This window comes from Schistocerca serialis, chromosome 8 (genome assembly GCF_023864345.2).
Source record: "Schistocerca serialis cubense isolate TAMUIC-IGC-003099 chromosome 8, iqSchSeri2.2, whole genome shotgun sequence".
NCBI lineage: Eukaryota > Metazoa > Arthropoda > Insecta > Orthoptera > Acrididae > Schistocerca > Schistocerca serialis.
Window position 1 is genome coordinate 270,338,917 of NC_064645.1, and position 24,302 is coordinate 270,363,218.

Genomic DNA, 24,302 nt, shown 5'->3' on the forward strand with positions numbered 1-24,302 from the left:
GTATGACTGTCTGTTTTAACACTTTCTTTTTTAATATTTTGATACATGTTACTGTTACTGGAGCTTCTTTGTATTCGCTAACAAATGAATGAAGAAATGTTAGCCAACATACGCTGTGAGAGCTATCTTCCTACTACTGTTCTTCTGTAGGCAACAGAAGCAAAACAAACACTAATGGACCCCTATAGAAATACCAGAAATGTAATAAGGTGACTGGTAAATTTGAGCTTGATGTTAAGAAGGATAGCTGTGTTAACTAATGTTTTCTCAGCTAAAACTAAAGTTTTATCTGTGTGTTGTCTGTGGGTGTCTTCTGACTGTTAGTTGTGTGCGAGTATTTGCTTCATGTGCCAGTTTGTCTTGCCCTCCATGTTATGCAATACTAAAAAAAATGAAGAGTTTAAATCTTTAATTTTAAACAAATATGGATTGCGAGCATAGTTTCTCCTGTCATCATCTTTGTATACAATCTTCACAATCTTCTTGCTCGTCACATCAGACTAAAAGTCTCCGTTATCTTGATCAGGACAGCTGACTGTCATAATTCTTACCCCAGTGGCCTTGTTACAACCTGTTTTCCCATGAATGTCTCTTTAGTCTCTCAACTGTCCAGCCATCCAGATTTAGGTTTTTCCTAAATTTCCCTGTCTTGCTCCTGGCAAATGCCAGATAAATTTTCGCTAAACTCTCATTCAGAACATCTTCTGTCATACACAGTCTATTATTTGGTTCTTGTTGATCATTATCAAAGAAAGCAGCAGTGTTAAGTAACAACAAATAGCAGTCTCTTGCCATTGTTTAGCTAATGAGACGATTCCTCTCTCTCTCTTTTATTTTTTAATTGTAAGCTGCGGTAGCGTGCAGAAAAGCAAGCCATGCTGCAAGTGGCCACAGGTTGTAAACATTCATTATCAGAACACGACAAACAATGCATGACACAGTACAGTAATGCATTTTCAGCTTATAGTGTCGTAAACACCTATAACGAAGAGAATGGCACTTATCAGATCAAAGAAAAATAAGCAATCAATTCAAACCAGACGAAGCACGTTAAAAAGGGAAGGGTACCCGTATAAATACAGACGGAGCACTGGACGCATAGCAATGGCTACCTGGTAAACCTTAACTGCTAAGCTTACGACTCGAACCAAACTACTGTAGCTGTATCGTCATTCATTCGACCTAAATTGTGTCTCATATTACAATGGACCAACATTGTTTCGATTTGGAGGTGCTGCCTAAAACTTTTCTCTCCCCTTGAATTTTGAGTCTCAAGTTTCAGGTGCAGCTTAGATTCGGGAAATTTTTTTTTTCCTTGATTTCGAGTCTCATTTTTCAGGTGCAGCTTAGATTCGAGTGCGGCTTGGATTCAAGTAAATACGGTAACCAATCTGCAACATTCCAGTGTTTCTAAGTCTCTTCCATGTATGCAGCCTTCTTTCATTATCCTTAAACCAAGTGTGAGCTATGATTAAATTATGCTCTGTGCAAAATTCTACCAGGCAGCTCCCTCTTTCAATCCTTTCCCCCAATCCATAGTCATCTACAATTTTTCCTTCTCTTCCCATTTCTGCTATTGAATTTTAGCCCCCCTTCCCCACCACCAGAATTAAATTTTCATCTCCCTTAATTATCTGAATAATTTCTTTTATCTCACCATACATTTCTTCAATCTCTTCATCATCTGTGGAGCTAGCTGGCATATTAACTTATACTTCTGTTGTAGATGTGGGCTTCATATCTATCTTGGGTGTGGTTATGTTTTTGCTATACTGATCTTAGTAGCTTGCCTTCATTCCTTTTTTCTTATTCATTATAAAACCCACTCCTGCATTACCCCTATTGGACTTTGCATTGATAACCCATGTATGCACCTGACCAGAACTCCTGTTCCTCCTGCCACCACTCTTGACTAATTCCCACTATACTTAGAAAGTTTAAAAAGATAAATAGAAGCCATGACAGGAAAATAAAAAGGTATGTCTGTTACAGTGTACAAGTATTTGCAAGGGCTTTCTTGTCATGTAGGATTCAAACACACACACACACACACACACACACACACACACACCTAATATTCTTCCATAATGTTATGTAGATCCCATCTTCAAGGATGTGAAACAGGTCAAGGTATACATTAACAAAGAGCAGCAGCTGTTGGAAACAAAATCTGTACAGTTTGGTTACAATAAACTTTTCACAACTCTGATTTATACCATTTGTAGTTGCACAGGCTAAAGTGAATGTATAAAGGAACCCAGACAGAAATCAGCTACTGTAAAAAGTTATAGTATCTTTAGTTATACTAGCAGTCGCCATTTTTGATTTCCTGCTGCATAAACCAATGCTGCATTTCAGGTGTCGCGAAGGCTACAGAGGGGCAGACTGTCGTGAAGTTGATCCCTGCAGTGAATTTTGCCATAATGGTGGTACTTGTCAGAAAGAAGAGGTAACACATCCTGTAACATGCATCTGTCCACTTGGATGGACAGGTCTACGGTGTGAAATCAAAATAACAACTACGTGCCGTGGACTTTGCTTAAATGGTGGTACCTGCAATCTTCAGGCCGGCAGTGTTCAGCATGCATGTTTGTGAGTACAAAGAAATATGTTACTTGGCATTACAAATTTATAAAGAAATATCAAACACTGGAAAATCCAGGATGGAATGTAACAATATTTGAAAAGGAAAGTTGCCACTCACCATATAGCAGAGATGCTGAGTCGCAGATAGGCACAACAAAAAGACTGTCACAAATAAAGCTTTCGGCCAGTAAGGTCTTCATCAACAATAGACAAAACACACACACACACACACACACACACACACACACACACACGCTCATGCAAATGCAAATGCAAATGCAACTCACACACACTTGACTGCAGTCTCGCAACTGTAGCACTGTGGTGTGTCTGTCGTCTATTTTTGATGAAGGCTGTACTGGCCGAAAGCTTTACTTGTGACAGTCTTTTTGTTGTGCCTATCTGCGACTCAGCATCTCCGTTATATGGTGAATGGCAACTTTTCTTTTCGTAGTTTTGTTAAATAAATATCAAACAAATTGTTTTAAGTAGTGTGTAGGCTATTACTTACCTGTCATCTTTTCATTTGCACATATATATATATATATATATATATATATATATATATATATATATATATATATATATATTTTTATTTTTTTTTTAATTTTATTTTTTTATTATTTATTTTTTTTTTTTTTTTTTTGTTCCATAGATCCCATTACAAAGGAAAGTGCTCACATATGTGAAATGGGATATTAGTCAGTCCTCTGAAAGAGCACACTGGTTACTTTGAAGCTTCATATATGGCGTAGTATGAAAGAAGCTGCATATATTTTTATTCACAACTTGATAAGATTTCAAAGTGTGCAGAGATTGGTAACTTGCTTCAAACATTCAGAAATGTAAAATTGTGCACTTTACAAAATGAAAAAAGTAGTATCCCATGACCACAACATCAGTGAATCACTGTTGGAATCAGCCAACCCATAGAAATACCTGTGTGTAACACTTTGAAGGGATATGAAAAGAAATTATCACATAGGTTCAGCTGTGGGTAAAGCCGGTTGTAGACCTCAGGGTAGAATGCTGGAGAACTGCAATCAGTCTACAAAGGAGATTGCTTACAAATCACTTGTTCGACCGGTTCTAGAATGTTGCTCATGTGTGTGGGACCCATACCAAACATGACTAAAAGGGGGATACTAAATGTATACAGAGAAGGGCCGCATCAATGGCTTCAGGTTTGTCTGATCCAGTGCAGAGTGTAGCAGAAAAACTGAAGGAACTGAAATGGAGGACTCTTGAAGATGGATGTAAACTATCCTTAGTAAGTCTGTTAACAACATATGGAGTGTGAGGATGATTAGAATAATTAGTGCACACACAGAAGCATTCAAACAATCATTCTTCCTGCACTCCACATGTGAATGGAACAGGAAAGAAACCATAATAAGTGGTATAATGGGATGTACCCTCTGCCATGCATCTCACCATGGTTTGCAGAGTATAGATCTAGATGTAGATGCAGATGTAGCTAAGTGGTAGCAGAGATCAGAAAGGAGTTATTCATTCGAAACATTTATTGGACCCCCTCATTACCCATGGTGTACAACATGAATAATACAGCTAGAGTGTTACAACAGATGCTCGAAGTTTGCACCATCAGACACCACACGTATGTGACACCGACGGAGCACTGACTGCCGGACATGTTCGAACATTCTGGAATTTTCTTTTATTGTAGCAGTTGCATAGATGATTCTTGTGGTGGGATCCATTTCAGACTCCACAGGATTGTGATACATTAGAGGCTTCATGACTCCCCACAGAAATAACTCAAGGTTCGTTAAGTCTGATGAGTTTATGAGCCACCATGCCCAAACAATAAATGCCTACGAACAGACAGTCCAAAATCAGCAGGCGTCTCATCATGCTGGAACCATTTGCTGTGCCAGAGACATTTGACTTTTCATGGAGGCCAAGCTATGGCCTGACTAAGCAGTCGTCAACCAAAACTGCCCACGCATTGACTGTGAAGCAATGTGCCATGTGGTGCTGCACACAGTGCAGATTTTATGGTGCCCACAAATGCTCATTGTGCTGACTGAATATGCCATCCCTAGTGAATGTGGCCTCTTCAGTGAACAACACGTAAGCTGGAAAATGCTACTGTGGACAGCCATGATCTTAAAGATTAATTTACAGGAGCAATACGGCAGTGGCAAACTTTCGTGCAAAAGTGGAATACATTTTCCACTTGAATTTGAGTAACTCCAATATTCTTGAAATAGACACATTTGTATATTAAGCAACATGGTTAGGTTCATTTTGCAATGAAGTGTGCCCTCTCCTCTCTGTTAACCATCCAATACACAAATGACCAATCCGTAACACCCAATAGCAGGAACTTCCTGTATGGACAGTTGGAAGTCCCTGAATATGCATGAGATCTGGAGTTGGTGGATCAGAGGTTAATTTGGCAAGATGGAGCTACACTGATCAAGATGATATTCAGTGTGAATGTGGAGAAGACCAGACTATTTATCATATGCTTCAGTGCTGTCTGTTCCCAGCCTCCTGCACAGAAGATAAACTTCATCAAGAAACAGAAATGTATTGGAACTGACAAAGTTTTGGGCAAAAGTAATCATCATAATTGTGTATAACATGTATGCTTCTGATACAAGAATAAATAAAATTCCATGCCCACATCTGATCATTGCACTGTGAGGGCTATTCAGAAAGTAATGAATGTTTTGAAATAAAAAAATAATGGTATGGAAAAACCACATTTTGTTATATACTTTCTAAAGGTACGCTCTCAGCTATTTTTATACATAAACGCCATTCAAATGTGAGCCATTCAATATCATAACACGGCACAAGTTTTTCAATCTGAAGAAATCTGCCACCTGTGACTGCAACCACTGGTTTATACTGGCATACAGTTAGGCTTCAGTGTCAAAGTGTTGTTTAGCAAGCCATGTCTTCATTGCTGAGAAGATATGATAGTTGCACCATGTCAAATCCAGGCTGTACGGTGGACGATCAAACACTTCCCATTCAAAACCCCATATGAGCTCTCGCGATACGGTTGGTAGTGTATGGACGTGTGTTGTCACGAAAAAACAAACCTTTTGTGCTAAGTTTTCCTCAATGCTTATTTTGTACCACCCATGTTAATGTCGTCAGTGGCTGACAGTACCCCTCTGAGTTAATTGTTGTACCACATTCCAGGAAATCAACAAGAATCACTGCCTAAAAGTCCCAAAACATGGCAGCCATGATCTTTCTGCTGACAGTGTTTGCAAACACTTCCTTGGTTTCTTGGGAGAATTTGTGTGCCTCCATTCTGTCATTTGCCTTTTTGTTTGACAATTGACATGATTCAACCAAGTCTCATTCCCAGTTATGATACAATTGATAACTTCATTAGCATTTTTCTTGTAATCTGTGAGGAAGGTCAGTGCTGCAGCCAGTCTCCATTTTTTGTGGTCTTCCTTTAGCATTTAGGGAACCCACCTAGCACAAAATTTGTGGTAACCAAGTAACCTCAGTTTCATGCATCAAACTATGTGAAATTTGGGGAAAATATTGCAAAAGCTCCATAATCATGAAAGGATGATTTTCATGAATTTTGTCATTGATTTTCATCACCAGATTGTCAGTCTCAAAGTTAGACCTACCACTGCAGTCATCATGAACATTGGTACAGCAATGTTTAAAACCAATGCACCATTGGCTTTCACTCATTATTCCATCTCTGTACACACACCGTACATTTATCATGACAAAAGGTCATGAGAAATTTCAATTTTTTTGCAGTTTTTGCCAACAAAAACCTAATCACAGAACGCACCTCACAAGTGGCGGGATTTTCTGTTGCAGCGTAGGTTTTAACATGTCACACAAAGCAAAGTAGCAGAGCCACAGACTACACACTACCACCGCTAGATGCGTACTGAGTGGAGAAACTTTATGGTGCCGAGATGGTGGCCACAGCTCTGCCCACCGCCATGACAGACCAAAATGTCTATTACTATCTGGATAACCCTTATATAAATAGGGAAACAGAGGGTTGCACTGTCTTCCAATGTGACATCAGATGTGTTCAAAGAACTGCACACTACTACGTTCCTGGTCTGACGAAAACTTGGGCAGCTTATCACAGCTCAAATTGTCCCCTAGACAATATGAGGGACTATTTGGAACAGCAGGTGAAATGTAGTAATCTAAATTCCTGCAATTCGCTGTCTTATTAGGACCTCATCATCAATGATTGGCCTTAGTCTCCCTTCCTCACCGAATTCAGGCCTTATTAAGCATAGGAGGCTGTATAACACTGTATTGGCATGTTGTTTCCTGGGGGAGGCCAGTTTTCTTCTCCAGTGTGCATATTAATGGGCAGAAGCACCCATTGCAGGTTAGTTCTGTGAAGAACACTCACAGCAAATTACAACTAGTGCTAATCTATTCTTGTTGGTTGTTATTGGAATTATCTATAGATTACAACAATGTGAAATAGGGTAGATTGCTAGTCACCATGTAGAGGAGGCATTGAGTGGCAGACAGACTCATCAAAAGAAGACTGTTCGATATTATAAAGTATCAGACACGGTTTCCCTTCAAATGAAGACACACACACACACACACACACACACACACACACACACACACACTGCCTGTCTGCCACACAGTGTCTACTGTGTGTGGGGAGTAAGAAACTATCCATTTTGTATTATTGTTATTCCATCTCTGATTTTAAATTGTTGTTAGGTGCAGCAAATTATTTTTGCTATTAATGTACAAGTTCCTGTGACAGTGGGCATGAAGCTGGATGACCTATCACACACAAGCATGCAAGCATTTTTTGCCTCTGCTATGTGACTTCCATGATCTTAGTGTATGGGCATGTTGCTTGTTGTAAGCTCAACCGTTCAGTTGTAGTACATGTTGTTGAGCTTGGTCAACTTAAACAGCTTCTTTCACCTATACTCTTCTTCCACACTGTCATCTTCTGATCCTGTCCATCCTGCTTTAACATTTGTTGGTGTACTATTGTCATTACTTATCCTTTTCCTAGGCAGCATTGCCAGTAACTTGCTTGTTGCCAAGTTTTGGTACATTAATACATCATCATTTCTCTTTTGAGTTGTAGCAGGTTCACTATTCTTACTGCATGTAATAAATCCATGCAAGCTTCAAGCACTACCTCTACTAGCAACTGTTGTAAATCACACATCCTGTGTTAAATACTCATTCAAAGAGTAGACACAGGGAAATATGCTAGATGGATACCTTACATATTTGTAGTAATCTCAGCACTCCGTTTTCTAGGATTGCATTTTGATAGTGGCAAATTTAGTTCTCTTTCACCTTTTAAAACTACATGTATGCTGCTAATATGTTATCGTACAGCATTTATATCCAGAGCAATTAAAATTTTGCAGGTGCCCACCAGAATTTGGAGGTGCACGTTGTGAGAGGCCAGTCAGCTTAGGTACAGCCACACCAGGCAAGGCAGAGGACAATAGGCAGCCTGTTATTATTGTGATTGTGATTGTTGTAGTGACACTGTTGGTATTAATTGCTGCCGCAGCTGCATTTTTTGTTTTCCGAGGACGACGTGGGTAAGTGAAGATTTCTGTGCTGTAGAGCTTTTGGCATTTTAAGAGGTTTTGTCCAAAAGATATTACAATGTATATTAGTAATAAATTAATTTTTTATAAAAATATTACTAATTTAGATTCTGTGTGTGTGTGTGTGTGTGTGTGTGTGTGTGTGTGTGTGTAAGGGTTTTTTTTTTTTTTTAAATGTTCAAAAAATGCTGCAATTACTACTCTTTCATGTAGCGAATTTTATTATTTATTTTAATTGCCTTACACTTTTGGGCTTCAAATTTCCTGTCATAACATATTGTACCTTGGCATAAACAAATTTGTTGTATTTGGAAATGAAACTATTGTGTTCAAAACTTTGCAGCCCATCATTTGCATGAAACAAAGGAAAATATTATACATTTTAATGCTGCATTTCTGATACATTTAGTAATTCTTATTTGTAACATCAAAGCTAGCTGAGAAGTCTAGTTTAGCTGTCGATATTTTATAAATTTGCACCATATACTTTGTTCACAGTCTCTATAACATTTAAGTTAGGATTATGTGTCTCGTTGTGACAGCTGTACGAGCTTCTTCTCTTGGAGAATATAGGACTTTGGTGTTGAATTAAAATGTTCACCCAAATATGAAGCAGAAATTAATTTGTAATTTTTGTTGAACTGTATTGTTGTAAAACAGTGAAATATCAGGTGTTTGCAAAGAATAGTATCTAGAAAGCCCAGTTATCCTAAACAGTGAATTATTTAATATAAAGATGCAGTTCAGTTGTTAAAACATCATACCTTTAACTAAACTATTCCACTATTGAAATGATGCTGCTTAATTTACAAACAAATGAAACATCAAGTTGCATGCTCTGCCTTATCATAAATGAAGGTGTCACAGTAGCATAGATATATTCTACTCATATCTAGGAGGTGCAAGGTTCAAATCAGTCTCATTTGTTTTAGGTTTCAAATAATTTTTCAGTTTTCAACTGAACTGTTGCTTGACCTGTGATGGTTTCATTATCAGTATGGCGTAAGACTTTAACAAAATGTTAGCTACATGAGATAAACTGAAATAAATTTCTACACAAGTTGTTAAATGATCAAGGAGAAGAAATAACCTTACATAAAAATTAAAAGCCAAACTTAATAAAAATATATAAAAATTAAAAGACAGTAAAAAGTGTCAAACTATCTCCCTCAGTCATTCATAACTGAAGGGGAGTTTGGTGTAATGATTCCAGAGGGTATTAATGGTTAATTTCTGAGGCGCTTTAGATATTTCATCTCGAGGCAATCCAGTCAGCCACAGCAAAAGGCCTCAGCCGAAATAGATGTCAATAGATATATACGGAGAGAGGCTTTAGAGCCTGTAAAAATTTGAAATGTAGGAATTATTTACATATATTTTTTCTGCCTTCCTAAGAAAAACTTGTTTTGTAAAACAGTAAAATTTTGACATCAAGTTCAACGGTAGATAATTGAAGCTATTTATTACCATCAAAAATATCGAGATCACCATTCACTTTAAAGATATCACTAAAAACAAGTATAAATTACCTAGAGTAAATAATATGCTTCTAAAATCCAATGAAAAATCGAATATTATGTGTCCACTGTAAAGAAGCAACGGTGTGGTTGGTTGGAAAGAGTGTTCCAGGGATTAGATTAGATTAGATTAGATTAGATTTACTTTCATTCCAATTGATCCGTAGTGAGGAGGTCCTCCAGGATGTGGAACATGTCAGAAAAACAACAATACATGACAAATATTTAAACTAAAACAAATAAGCTAATGTACCATTCCACAGGTCCCAAGTGGAATGATCGTCATTTTTTAATGAACACTAAGAGTCATTTTACAAATACTATTGCACTGAATTTAAAATAAAAAAGTTTTATATTTATTTATAAGGTAAGAAACATGTAATACAACTACTGTAATACTTATTTACAATGAACACATTACTGCACTGAAATGGTGCAGAAGTTAGATTATACTTACACACACACACACACACACAAATTTTCAGTGAACACATTACTGCACTGAAATTGTGCAGAAGTTATGTTGTACTTATATACAAATCAGTTGGTTTTCCTCAGAAATTCATCAATGGAGTAGAAGGAGTTGGCCACCAATAAATCCTTTAGGCTTCTCTTAAACTGAATTTCATTGGTTGTTAAGCTTTTTATGGCTGCTGGCAAGTTATTGAAAATGTGTGTTCCTGAATAATGCACACCTTTTTGTACAAGACTAAGTGACTTTAAATCCTTGTGAAGATTATTCTTATTTCTAGTATTGATTCCATGAATTGAGCTGTTGGTTTGAAAAAGTGATATATTTTTAATGACAAATTTCATTAAGGAATAAATATATTGGGAAGCTGTAGTTAGTATCCCTAGTTCCCTAAACAGGCTTCTGCAGGATGTTCTTGAGTTCACACCACATATAATTCTTACTGCACGTTTTTGTGCCCGGAAAACTTTAGCTTGGCTTGATGAATTACCCCAGAAAATAATCCCATATGACATTATGGAATGAAAGTAAGCATAGTATGCCAGCTTTTTCATTTTTATATCCCCTATGTCTGACAAAATTCGCATTGCAAACAGAGATTTGTTAAGACGCTTCAGCAGTTCTGTGGTGTGCTCCTCCCAGTTGAATTTATTATCAAGCTGTAATCCCAAGAATTTAACACCGTCCACTTCTTCTATCTTCTTGTCATCATATGTTAGACATATACTCTTGGGACACCCCTTACAAGTTCTGAACTGCATGTAGTGTGTTTTTTCAAAGTTTAGTGACAAAGAATTGGCTAGGAACCAGTGATTAATGTCTACAAATATTTTATTGGCTGATTTTTCTAAGACTACACTTGATTTGCTATTTATTGCAATGTTTGTATCATCAGCAAACAAAACAAACTTGGCATCTGGTAATGTTACTGATGAAAGGTCATTGATATACACAAGAAAAAGTAAGGGCCCCAAAATGGAACCTTGTGGGACCCCACATGTAATTAGTTCCCAGTTGGATGATGCCTGATAGCTTGATACATGTCTCTTTCCTAATAACACCCTTTGTTTCCTGCCAGAGATATAAGATTTGAACCATTTTGCAGCATTTCCTGTTACACTATAATATTCTAGTTTACTTAAAAGGATATTGTGATTTACACAGTCAAATGCCTTTGACAGATCACAAAATATACCAGTTGCCTGCAATTTTTTGTCTAATGAATTAAGTACATTTTCACTGTAAGTGTAGATAGCCTTCTCAATATCAGAACCTTTTAGAAATCCAAACTGTGACTTTGACAGTATGTTATTTGAGATAAGATGGTTATAAAGACGACTGTACATTACTTTTTCGAAAATTTTTGAGAATGCTGGCAACAGTGAAATTGGACGGAAATTTGATGCTATTTCTTTATCTCCCTTCTTAAACAGTGGCTTAACTTCAGCATATTTCAGCCATTCGGGATCACAAAAGTATCCCACATTTATTTTCAAGTCATTTTAAGCCAAAACAGAGGTACAAAAAACTATTTTATAAATAAACGCTCTGATGATTTTGTGGGCACTGTAGAATATTCAACATTGGTTTAATTGCTTTTGTGATATGAATTGTAACAATGTCAATCTATTGCTTATTGGCGGTGGTTTGTATCCCAGTGGCTACACAATCTGTTGATGGAGAAAGAGCAAAGCTTCAGCTGAAGCAAAGTCCAGATTACTTTCTTGCAACTTTCTTGCTGATAGAAAGCTTGAAGCTTGATCGCCAATAACCAGAGAAAGAACTGCTGCATATATATATCATAAATATTTTTTGAGGATCGGGAACAAATTTCATTCATGCATATGTAGGCAAGACACTTGCTGAAATATGGTTCCCAGTAAGTATCAGAATCACAATTGTTGTTGCTTGTACCACTCAATTCGAAACCAAAGGTGATTTTGTCTTCAAACGTTTGTTTATATTAATGGGGACTTAAAAGGAACTTAATTTTGTTGTAACCAACAAAAGTGATGTCATTGCTTTGGTAATGCTACCAGCAAGAAGTGTAAGGAGCCAAAAGAAGGAAATAGTAAACAGAATGAAGGTTAATATTCAACATGTTGTTGACAGTGAGATCATTAGAGATTGAAAAGGGAGGACAGCAGCAATATAAAATCAGTCTGGCATTGCACCATTGTGTAGATAATCTCTTCAGAATTTGATAACAGAAATATTCAACAATTGTGAACTGCCCAACTCATATAGATGGTGTACTGTTTCATAGATACCATTGTTAAAAGACACAAAAAATATAATTTAATATTGACAAATAAAATTATTATGTAAAAAAACTGTAAAGTATGAAATAGTAGGCCGAAGCTTCTTGTGAAGATAATCAGCAATTTATGAATAGAACAGGATGCATTGCAGACTGCGAATGAATGATATTAATGAGAATTAGAATCTGAAGCACACGAAAATCTTTTAAATTGGAACCACACTGTGTCATTAATACATATGACTACATTACTGCAAAAACCAACGGTCTTGCCACAGCGGTTGGGTGCACTCAGCCCTTGTGAGGTAAACTGAGAAGCTACTTGATTGAGGAGAAGCGGTTCCAGTCTTGTAAACTGACATAGGGCCAGAAGAGCAGTACCGTATTTACTCGAATCTAAGCCTCACTTTTTTCCAGTTTTTGTAATCCAAAAAACCGCCTGCGGCTTAGAATTGAGTGCAGAGTAAGCGGAAGTTCTGAAAAATGTTGGTAGGTACCGCCACAAGTGACATCTGCCGTCGAATATATGTAGCGTCACACAGGCATGCTTTACAGGCACAAAGGTAAATACTGGCACCAAAACCCTCTGCGTCAGTAAATAAATTTTTTTTAAAAAAAGTGGAAGACGAGGTATTTTCTCCGCCCCGAGTTTCGACCACTGCATTTTCATACATTATCCAATGAAGTAAATACAAATTCCGTATTGTTCATCTTCGAATGTAGCAGCCTTTCAGTATACTACGAAAATCCGACTGGAAAGACTGTGTGGGATGTTTGTCTGTCAATATGGCTAACTCTACGTTCTGAATTTTTTCCTACCTGTGACAAGAGGTGGTTGCTAATAGGAACTTTTATGAATTGTGAATCACATGCAGTATTCTCTTCACCATAAGAATAATATGAGTGTAAACATTTTGCCATGTATTCTTTTGTGTTTGCTGCTATCTCATTTAAATCCTGTCGGCCTAATAAACTACGAAACTAGAGTGAGACAACAGCAAACATGGAAGAATATACATATCATGTCATGTTTATATTCATATTATTCTTATGCCGAATAGTGATACAGTCAGAAATGAAGCACGGCAACTGACTAGATTTTTAAATCTAAGATGACTCTAATTTATGTGCAGAATGTAATGTACTAAAGAGGCGTCTGCAAAGATTTTCAAACGGAGAAAAGTTTTTGCTAAACTCTCGTTTAGAACATCTTCTATCATATGCAGTCTGTTATTTAGTTCTTGTTTGTCATTATCAAAGAAAGCAGCAGTGTAAGTAACAACAAATAGCATTCTCTTGCCATTGTTTCACTAATGAGACAGTTCCTCTCTTTTTTTTTATTGTAAGCTGCGGTAACGCGCATAAAAGCAAGCCATGCCATGAGTGGCGACAGGCCGTAAACACTCATTATCAGAATGCGACAAACAATGCATGACACAGTACAATAATGCATTTTCAGCTTAGAGTGACGTAAAAACCTATACCAAAGAGAACGGCACTTATCAGATCAAAGAAAAATAAGGAATCACTTCAAACCAGACGGAGCTCGTGAAAACGGAAGGGTAGCCGTATAAATACGAACGGAGCGCCTGGTGCATAGCAATGCCTAACTGCTAAGCTTATGACTCGAACCAAACTACTGTAGCTGTATCATCATTCATTCGACCTAAATTGTGTCTCATATTGCAGTGGACCAACTTTGTTTCCATTTGGAGGTGCGGTCTAAAACTTTTCTCTCCCCTTGAATTTCAAGTCTCAAATTTCAGGTGCGGCTTAGATTTGGGAATTTTTTTTTCCCTTGATTTCAAGTCTCATTTTTCAGGTGCGGCTAAGATTCGAGTGCGGCTTAGATTCGAGTAAATACAGTATGCTGGCCACATGCCCCTCCAACACAGCATTCAATGACACCTGTGGATGTATCAAAAGAAAACTATACCATTACAGGCCCACATCAGTTTGGTAGTCAGTGGTACACAATATATATTTCTTGTAATTGTGTTTTGATTTATGAGGGTTTAGTCACCTGTGTTACTGCTGTTAGGTTGGTATTTCCCACTGCATACATTTTAATTTACTCACTAGTTAACTTATCTCCTGTTATAGTCTCATTTTACATGGTTTGTGTTAGGTTCCCAGTTGCTGACAGATGACAGTGTTTTTACTGCAAGTGAGGCCATGATTTATAACTCTTACTAATAATTAGATACTTCTCCTCTCCATCTTTGCATGGATATGGCAAATTAGAATGAACAGACTGCTCACTGATGTACTATGATAAATGATAAATATTTATTGTCTTATTTTAGCAGCACTGAAATTAACGTACTCTTTTAAGTAATCTCATCTTTAACTAATAATGAAACATACAAATAATGATTATGATTTCTGTTATTCGTAGCGGAAAGCCATTCATGCACACTAGGATGCAGGAGAATGTGGAAATAAGTAATCCTATGTACTTGCGTGAAGATGCTGAAGATGAAGGAGATGTTCTGGATAGGAGTTTTACACTTGATGCAGATAAGGTAAGCAGTTTTACCATTATAAATTATTTAAGAGAAAAAGAAGTATATCACAGTAATTACAAGGAAAAACTGCTACACACCTTCAATGTGAAGTGCTGTGTGTGTGGCAGTCACATAATAAAGCTAATGATACTGCTTGCTAACTTCAAATTCAGACTATAGTTTTCAAACACAGGATATCAAAGTTATGTTCTGCCATTCATGTAATCTGTGTATTATTGTGATCAATTCATTATGCTTCTCTTACTTGATATCCCACAGATGATAATCCTGTATGCGACTCAGGTGTAGGAACTATACCAAGTATCCACCTTCCTCTACCTTATACCTGTTTTAGGTAATTTATTCTGGACCACAAATGGAGTCATCTGTGAAAGCAGCCATATTGCCTATGAACTCTGCTGCTGTTATAATGCAGTATTCTGTGTAACTCATTCACCAAATAGGTGCCAATAGTATGAATCAAAATTGCAAACTCTGCTGACCAGCAATCTTAGTCAACTAAGTTGGGAACATACTGCTCAACACAACACAGTTTAAAAATACTTTGTGACTCTTTCCACAAGGACATCCCCCACACCAACCCATAATAGATAAATAAAAAGTTCCTATTAACTGAATAGGTCAATAGATACTTTTCCTCCAAGTACAAAGAATGTTCCAAAAGTAAGTTTTGTCATTGTTTTTCGCATGGAAGCTTTATTGCCAAAAACATATACACAATGGCATCATGAGCTATACACCTTGCACTATTTTTTGATACATTCACCACTGACATTAAGACATTTGTAACAGCATGCAATCAGATGGAAGAAACCACTCTGGTAAAACTTTAGTGCTCTACAATGCAAAGAATTGTCACACAGCTTGCTCCACCTCTGCATTAGTGTGGAATTGACATCCCAATTGCACAGCTTTCAATGCAGGGAACAAGTGAAAGTCCAATGGGACATGATTGGGGCTGTGGGCCAGGTCACCCAAACTCTCCCATCCAAAGCGATAAATCTTATCTTGTGTGAGCCTTGCAGTGTGTGGTTTTGTCTTGTTGTCCAAGAGCACAACACCTTCACTCAAGAGCCCTTGTCTCTTTCTTCAAATGGTGGACCTAAGATTGGTGTGATTGTCATAGTAGGATGCCTTATTGATGGTCCCTTGCTGGAGGAAATAAAGGAAAATCACACCTTCCACATCCCTGAACATTGTGACCATAACATTTCCTGCAAAGGCCGACACTTAGTGTTTTTCCCTCACTGATGAACTGGGATACTCCCACATTATTGAGGCGGACTTGGATTCTGGGAATAGTGCTGCACCCATGTCTCATCACTTGTGATTATTCTGAAAAGGAACTCATTTTCCTCTCACGCATACTGCATCAAGTGTTTGATGCTGATTCTAATTCTTGCACTCTTGTAATCCGGGGTCAGGTTTCTCAGGATTCATCTTACCATGGAGCATGCGATGGGCCTGAGCATGGCCAATATGCAGTGTGGATACCACGTCTGACCTATTATGTACCGGTCCTCTAAAGCAATGTCCTGTATTGTAGCAGTGTTGTTTTCAGTTATGGATGTGGAGGGACGCCAACTTCATTTTTCATCCTCAACAACTTCCTTCTCTGAATGTGCAACAACAGCGACCAACCATTTGGCGAGACATGACCTCTTCACCGTGCACAGTTTGTAGTCGTTTATGTATGATGGTCACATTAGTTCCACTCTAGCCCATTCATACTGGATAACAGCACGCACTACCATTGGTTATCACATTATTAGTACATGTAATTCTTCAGGCTTATGCTCAGCACTTTACAGGCCTAAATACTGGACTCAATCTGCGTAAGTACCATTCACATGTAGCACCTGAAGAAGACAGTGAGTTATGCCATCAAAATATCATGTGAGAATGACCCGAACATCCAGCAGAAGTCCTATTTTTTCAAAATGTCATTGTTAGCACATGTCTGTCTGCCATTGTGACATGTGCTTGAATAGCCTTGGGCATGCCAGTCTCCTGCTACTCTTCTTCTTCGGCACTCTGGACATGTGCCAGTCCTCCTTCACTGGCACCTCTTATTTTGTTGAACCAGCAGTGGATGTGGATTCATAGGGCATTTGTTCATGACATCTAGTTTACCACCTTCTCCTACAGAAACAATTACAAAACTGACTTTTGAAATGTCCATAAAAAAATGTCCCTCATACATTTTATGGCCCTGTGAAGCCTTTGGTTTGAAAATCTATTAGTCCCAAATTTGTACAATCTTTCCAATCTCCTCTCTCAATTTTTCCTCCTCTCTTCCATTTTTCTTTTCTACCCTGTCCATCCACCCCATACCTTGGCTTCAAACATTCTTAGTCTGCCTTTCTTCATCACTGTAACCATACCATAATTAGGCACTTTTTTATGTTTTGGTTAATTGTTTAACCAATTTCTCATTTGCTGAAATTTTCAAATTCACTCTGATGAGTTCTCAGGAGTTCACATTGGCAAATAGGTGGTCTTCCATTATTAAGTGTGTCCATGCTATTGTAAACTATATTAGTTGGTTTTATAATTTGATGAAGGTACGTTGACCAAACTGTAGGTGGAACGTAAATAAACATGATTCACATACATGTGTGGTTGGCACCTACTGCCTCTGTAGCTTCAAAATCAAGAACTGATGTACTTAAAGCACTACTTTTAAGCTATATCCTTGTTATTTATCTATTATTTGTTGTTGTATAGGCCTTGTCAATATTCAACATGAATTTTCAGAAGCCATTTTGCTGCTTTTCAATCTTGATGTTAACTATTGCCTGTACTCTTCATTTCCTAGGATTTATCCTGTCATATGTGGTCTTCTGTTTTCATTATTTGGCAAATTTATTTTATTTTATGTTGTGGCTGGGAGCTCTCCCTGTCGCCACAACTGTCAGTTAACCTAAGCGATGGAAACCGTGTTCTCTCTCTCCCTCTCTCTGTTATCGTATTTTAATTGTTTATATATCTTATTTTCTGAGGTGAGGATTGGAGACCACTGTGAATGTGGAAAACTGCCTAGAAACCACTCTCAGGCTGGCTGGTGTACCGGGCCAACATTCATTAATCTACCACATCACTTCGATCTGGATCTGGTTCACCCCCTGTCTTGCAAGCTATGATGCTGCTATAAGAGAGATCAATAATTATCTGTCCTTATTTTAACATTTTATAATTAGAATCAGAAGATGTATATGCTTGTTAATAGCACAATTTCTCATACATATTTTTATGAGTGACAGCATGGTACAAACAGGCCAAAATTCCTGTCTACCATAATTCTACATGTTCCTCCAAAACACGTCACTGAAACAAAGAAAAGTCTTTTAAATCAGAGCTTCATATTCCAGGACTTGGTGTTATCTACGCTGATTCTTCTTTGACTTATCTTAAGTATTATTCAGTTCCTTTAAAGGTATTTTATTTATGGTGTTTTTTCCTGCCTTTCCTTCAACCTTTTTGTGTTCCACCATTGCTTTCCACCACATATTTTACAACATTGCTCCCACATCAGTTGTAGCAGTTTCCCCCTTTCCTTAGTCCAAAATGTCTGAATTTTATATACGTACTAGCTGAGCACCTGGCCATATATATTTATTCCAGTCTTCCTACAGTCCATCTACTCCTTCCCCCCCCCCCCCCCCCTCTCTCTCTCTCTCTCTCTCTCTCTCTCTCTCTCTCTCTCTCTCTCTCTCTCCATCTCCTCCTCCTCCGACTTTCTCTGTCCACCTACTCCTGCCCTCTCTCTCTTTGCATCTCCTCTCCTCTCTCACTGTTCAGCTTCTCCTGCCTCCTCTCTCTGTTTGTCTTCTCCTCTTTCCTTTCTCTGTCCATCTCCTCCTCCCATCTCTCTCTGTCCATTTCCCACTCCCCACTCTCTCTCTCTCTCTCTCTCTCTTATCACGTCCTTTAAGTCCCATAGTGCTCAGAGCCATCTTATCACGTCCTTCCCCCTCTCTGTTTGTTTGTCTCCTCCCCCCACCCTTCTCTCTCCATGTTACCACCCCACCACAATAAGAAGCTGGTGGTTCTTACCCCCACAGTATTGATTTACAGATCATAGCTAATATGTGTACCAAATGTGGTTGAAACTGTTACAGGGGTTCAGGATGAGCTTTTTATCCATGCCCTCGACAGTGTACACAATGTCAAATATATTTCACATATATTTAACATATTTCACACATATTTGTACACAAATTTCACTTGTATCCCTATTGAAATTTGCCCTGTGGTTTGATTTTCACGTAGCTCAATGTTTATGATGTCATATCAACTGAACTATATGCTGTACATTGACATATGTTTGTAGATAGATTCAGTCATGTATGTGGATACTGTCTGCAAAGTGTGTGACAAATAAAGTTGGTAGTAAAGACATAGTAAGTAAAAGTGTCATGCTTAATGCCGCAGTTTTACTGCATGAACAGGAAAAAGGAGTGTGTGATAAACTTTTTTTCTTTCATTCTGAAATATTGGATGGATGGATGAATGAAGTGTGTTGTGGGCTACACTGCTTTTTCACCACCACCCATTTGATAGGAAGGTGGTTGTTACCCCACAGCAATTCTTTCAGGACAATAAGTGATATGTGTACCAAATTTGGTTGAAAATCGGTCCAGTGATTTAGGAGATGTGGAAAACACAGACTTATGTATGTACATTTTTATAATATATATGGATTATTGGACCCTTTTACAGCTCTTTCTAAATTAAACTAAACTGAGGCCCTGGAAGGCCCAAAGGAGCCAATTGATCATTGTGACATCTGCATCGCATGGAGTCACCAGATGCAAATATAGAGGGCCATGTAGTCAGCACACCATTCTCTTGGCCATTGTCAGTTTCTGTGACACGTGCATTTCTTTCAATATGATTAATACAGTGAAATCCCGCCTTTCCACTTTTCAAGGGGCTTCAAAAAAATGGTGTAAACTGCGGGAAAATGTAAAATGTGGGAAATAATGTTTTAAGCTGTAGAAGTTATGTGTAGGATACCCCCTTGCAGTTTTGCACTTTATGTGTGATATACATACATAACATGCATCAAAAGACTTGTCAGGGACTTATTTATTACCTAATAAAGGTTTATTATCTAATAAAAACTGCTGATGTAACTAGAATTGATAACTGTCTGGAAAGTAGGAACGTTTGACTCAATTTCATATGTTATAATCAATGTTTTTGAAAGCCTGTAGCTGTCTTTTGTCATTTAAATAATGAAATACTGCACTAGTTATGTAGTTTTTCATCCTTTGCATGGCGTATTTCGAGAATTTTTTCTTACTATCAAGTGCAAATATTGTAGACAAGTATTTTGTATTGCATTTGCATGTGTTGTTCTGCGTCTCTCCTATAGTCTTCTTTTTGAGGTTATCAGGTACTGTGCCTCCTCACTTATGTAGAAAACCACACACACACAAACTATCGCCCACCTTGTCTATGTAAAATTGCAAAAAAAAATCATACATAAATACTGCACTTGACAACAAATTCTCGAAACACGTTTTGGTCAGCATGAAAACATTACTTAACCGGCACTATGTTTATACTATACAGTACAAACATTTGAGCAATGCAAAAGTGAATGACGGTGTCAGCTAGCACTGCGAGTGGCCAAAATCTGAAACACGCTAAATATGATTCAATAAAGGTGTCATGGTGATCACAACCATTACAAAAATGTGTTTGCACAGTAGAGACAGTTTGGAAATGGTTGTGATTGGTCATAATATCTTTATTCAAATGAATCTAGTTACTTCCATCAGCCATGGTGCCAAATAGAGCTTGGCAGTGGCAGGAGATACGGCACGAATTGTTCCAACTGTTACCCATTAACCGTTTGATATCCGCTGAGTATAGCACTCTGGTGTAAAGAAGCTTAACCATGTAATCTTTATAAACACTATTGGATGTCTAACATCATGCCAGCATCATTTTGTCTCCACAAACACTTTTTCATAATGCATAAATTGTGGGAAAATTATAAATATGTTGGCACAAAATTGGGTGCAAATTAACATTGTGGGCATAGGAAATTTGGCAAGAACGGTAAAAAATGTCATAAGCAGCAGGAAAACATTAATTCTGGGAACATAAAAGCTGGTTATACTGTAGATTCAACAGATTTCTTGCCATGTCAGTTTTGTTAAAAACCTTTGACTCTGTTGCATTTTTATTGAAACAGCATCTCATTTATAATTATTCATTTCTATAAAATATAACCCGTCCAAAGCTGTATTGATAAAGATAAGCTGTTTATTTCCTTAGCAGACTTCATTATAATTTTCCATTCTTCATTTGTAAACTTTTCTTTTGTAGTTCTTTTGCTCTTTTATTAGTGTTCCACTTATAGCCGTAGGTATTAAAAGCTTGATACTGCTATCAGATGATAAAAGTAATGTGTTCTTCATTTTTTTTCACCAAAACTGATAAAATAAACTTACATCTCTCTTAATACAGTTTATGAGAGAGTGACCCTCTTCTCTTATTTCCTACTCCACCGTAACTCTTTTCCTCCTTTCTTCCCAGAGAGCAGATTTGTGGCTGAAAAAGCTAGAGTGGGAGTTGCATCTTGTGAAATTGACCTCTAATCAAGCCACCACCACCTCTCTCTCTCTCTCTCTCTCTCTCTCTCTCTCTCTCTCTCTCTCGGCAGGGGTAGTGTGTGTTACTCTCATTTAATTATTATCTAGTGTAAATTTTCAAAACCATTCATCTGATGTAAATTTTCTTTATTTCAAATTTGTCTCTTTTTTTTTTTTACAGACTGGCAATTTTGCAAATCCGGTATATGACTCAATGTACAGCAGCACTGGTATAGAACCAGGCACTGCTGCAAGTGAAGAGAAAACAGGGTTACTCCATAATGATGAATACACCAAGGATTCTCATCTGTTAGCAGCTGAAAGCAGAGAAAAGCTATAAGCTGTGGACATTTTTAACTGAAATTCAATTTCCAAAACCAAAAGCATAAGTCCTAAAATAATACTTTGTCTTAACTGGCACAGTGGACAAATGTTGAATATTAGCTTTAACTACTCTTGGTATACCGAATACATCTCAGCACTCTTGCCACCAGTCATGATGCTCTCATTTTCATGCAGTAGTTATAAGAATCCCATATGTGTTGTATGTATGGCATCAACATGTTCTCTTCCAATTTCTGATAGTAGCTCAGAAAGAGGAGATAAAATTATTTCTATTTGTTTCTTTTTGATCAGCCTTGACTGTCCGTATTATCAGTAATTCTTGTCCCTTAGGAGGGGATAAGTCACTGTCGAAACTGAAAGACAAGAAGTGAAAATATGTGTACCAACTCACTGTTCCATTGAAATTATAAGGTAATATTCTGTGTTTTGAATTTATTTAGAGTGTTCCATGGAGGACAGCATTCGACAAATGAGTTCAAAAAAATACTGACAAATAACTTTAAAGTACATTGTTGAAATAATCTTCATTTCGCATAACTATGGAAGCTGCTGTTTACATTGTGCAAAACTCTATCCATTATATGTTCACCAGGCAACATCATTTCTGTGCCATATCAACAACATATCAGTGACATATATTGTCATTCTGCTTTACTGAACACCCAATTTTGTTACAAATAAAGCTTTAATCACATTTATAAATAAGTATTATGTATATGAGAGTACATTTTGCATGTTGTTTTTAGCAGTATTGAATGCATAATCAGGGGATTTTACTTGAATCAAGTGAGATGTTCTCTAATTAAGAGCAAGTGAAAAATGGTTGCACATATAGGGCCAAGTATGAGGTTTCAAGATGTATTAATAGCTTTTACATATCGCATAAACCAAACTATCTGACTATGCATTATTATGAAAAGACTGGGCAAAAATCAGCATTTGATGAGCATCTCAGTGAGTGAGTGTCAGGAAGAATGTGTGTGTGTGTGTGTGTGTGTGTGTGTGTGTGTGTGAGAGAGAGAGAGAGAGAGAGAGAGAGAGAGAGAGAGAGAGGTGATTCACTACCAATGATTCACTGATCTATATGTATTTTTTGATCAGAAGTTAATGTTCTGTGTGTGTGTTGTGTGTGTAGTGATGTAAGGTTAAGAATTGAAACACATTGTATATATTTTGAGTTCTTATAACAGACTTACATTGTATATAAATTTCCATTCATCTTGCTGATTACATTGAAATACCAAAACTACATCTGAAAAATTTTATATGCAGATACTGCTTTTTATTTTTGTAATAAAGAAATGTCATGTGACTCACGGCCCTGTGCAGACCCATTGGCTTCTTACTAATTCAGTGGGTTTCAAGGCAAGTGACACTGCTGCTTTATTATGAGCCTGAAGAAATGCATAGACCCTCTCCTAAACTATTCATTTTCAGAAGAATCTGATGGGATCTCTAAGAATTGAAACGGAGATCTTGATTTTAGTAGGCAGTGACACTAGCTACTGCACCACTGAAGCAGGCAATCTTTTTGTATGTGAATAAAACAACTCTTCCTGTTTGTATTAAAATGTAAATGAGTTTGTACATGTCAGTGTCAAAGGAAGAGTTGATTTCACAGACCTGTCAATACAATATCTGCTTTAACAAAATATGAATTTATATGATATAAGTAATTCTGTGTGAATGAGGAGTGTGTTTTGAAATGTTTAATACAATAGTTACCTCACTAAAGAGCTACAAAGGACAAAACACCAAGAGAAACATAAATCCATATCTTTTGGAAGATGTTGACATTGTAGTGTCTTCAATGTTGAAGACCATAACCAAGGTGAATCCTATGCCATATTTTATTATAGGTATAATTTTCCCAAACAACATACAATTTTTAAACTTTACACATTCTTACAAAATGATGCTGTACATTTTGTTGTTGCTCATCCTACCAATGTTTTGACTTTTATGTTTAGTAGAGTGGTGTACTATTTATGTGCTGTGAATTATTTTGTATTCATATAAATTGTTTTGTAATATGTAAAATATTTTTGTATATAAATGTTACTATCATTATACAGAAGGTGTTTGTTTTTAAGATACTTTCTTCCGTTAACTGTAAATTAAACAAAGATTACAGTTACCTGAACAAGCAAATTCTGAAACAATTGCAGTAGCAAAAGAAAATCACAAAAACAGTGTTTTCCCTAAAATTATATTCTGAACAGATCAACAAGATCCAAAGGAAAAAAGTTTAGGATTTAACATCTCATCAGTGATGAAGTCATTAGAAGCGCTGCACAAGCTTGGCTAGGATAAGGATGGAGAACAAATTCGTACACGTCCTTCTCATAGGTCCATCCCAGCATTTACAATAGTCAGTTTAAGGGAATCATAGAAAACGTAAGTA

General features: G+C 37.2%; 1 protein-coding gene across 1 annotated transcript in view; it reads left to right on the plus strand.

The window, feature by feature from the left end:
- LOC126416607 (low-density lipoprotein receptor-related protein 1) overlaps positions 1–23,936 on the plus strand; it is a 772,143-nt gene extending 748,207 nt beyond the window's left edge. The window contains exons 73-76 of the mRNA XM_050084360.1: positions 2,359–2,592; positions 7,980–8,159; positions 14,816–14,942; positions 21,735–23,936. Of these exons, the coding sequence (XP_049940317.1) occupies positions 2,359–2,592; positions 7,980–8,159; positions 14,816–14,942; positions 21,735–21,893 (700 nt within the window). The 3' untranslated portion in view covers positions 21,894–23,936. The remainder of the gene's footprint in view (positions 1–2,358; positions 2,593–7,979; positions 8,160–14,815; positions 14,943–21,734) is intronic.
- Positions 23,937–24,302: the final 366 nt, after the last annotated feature.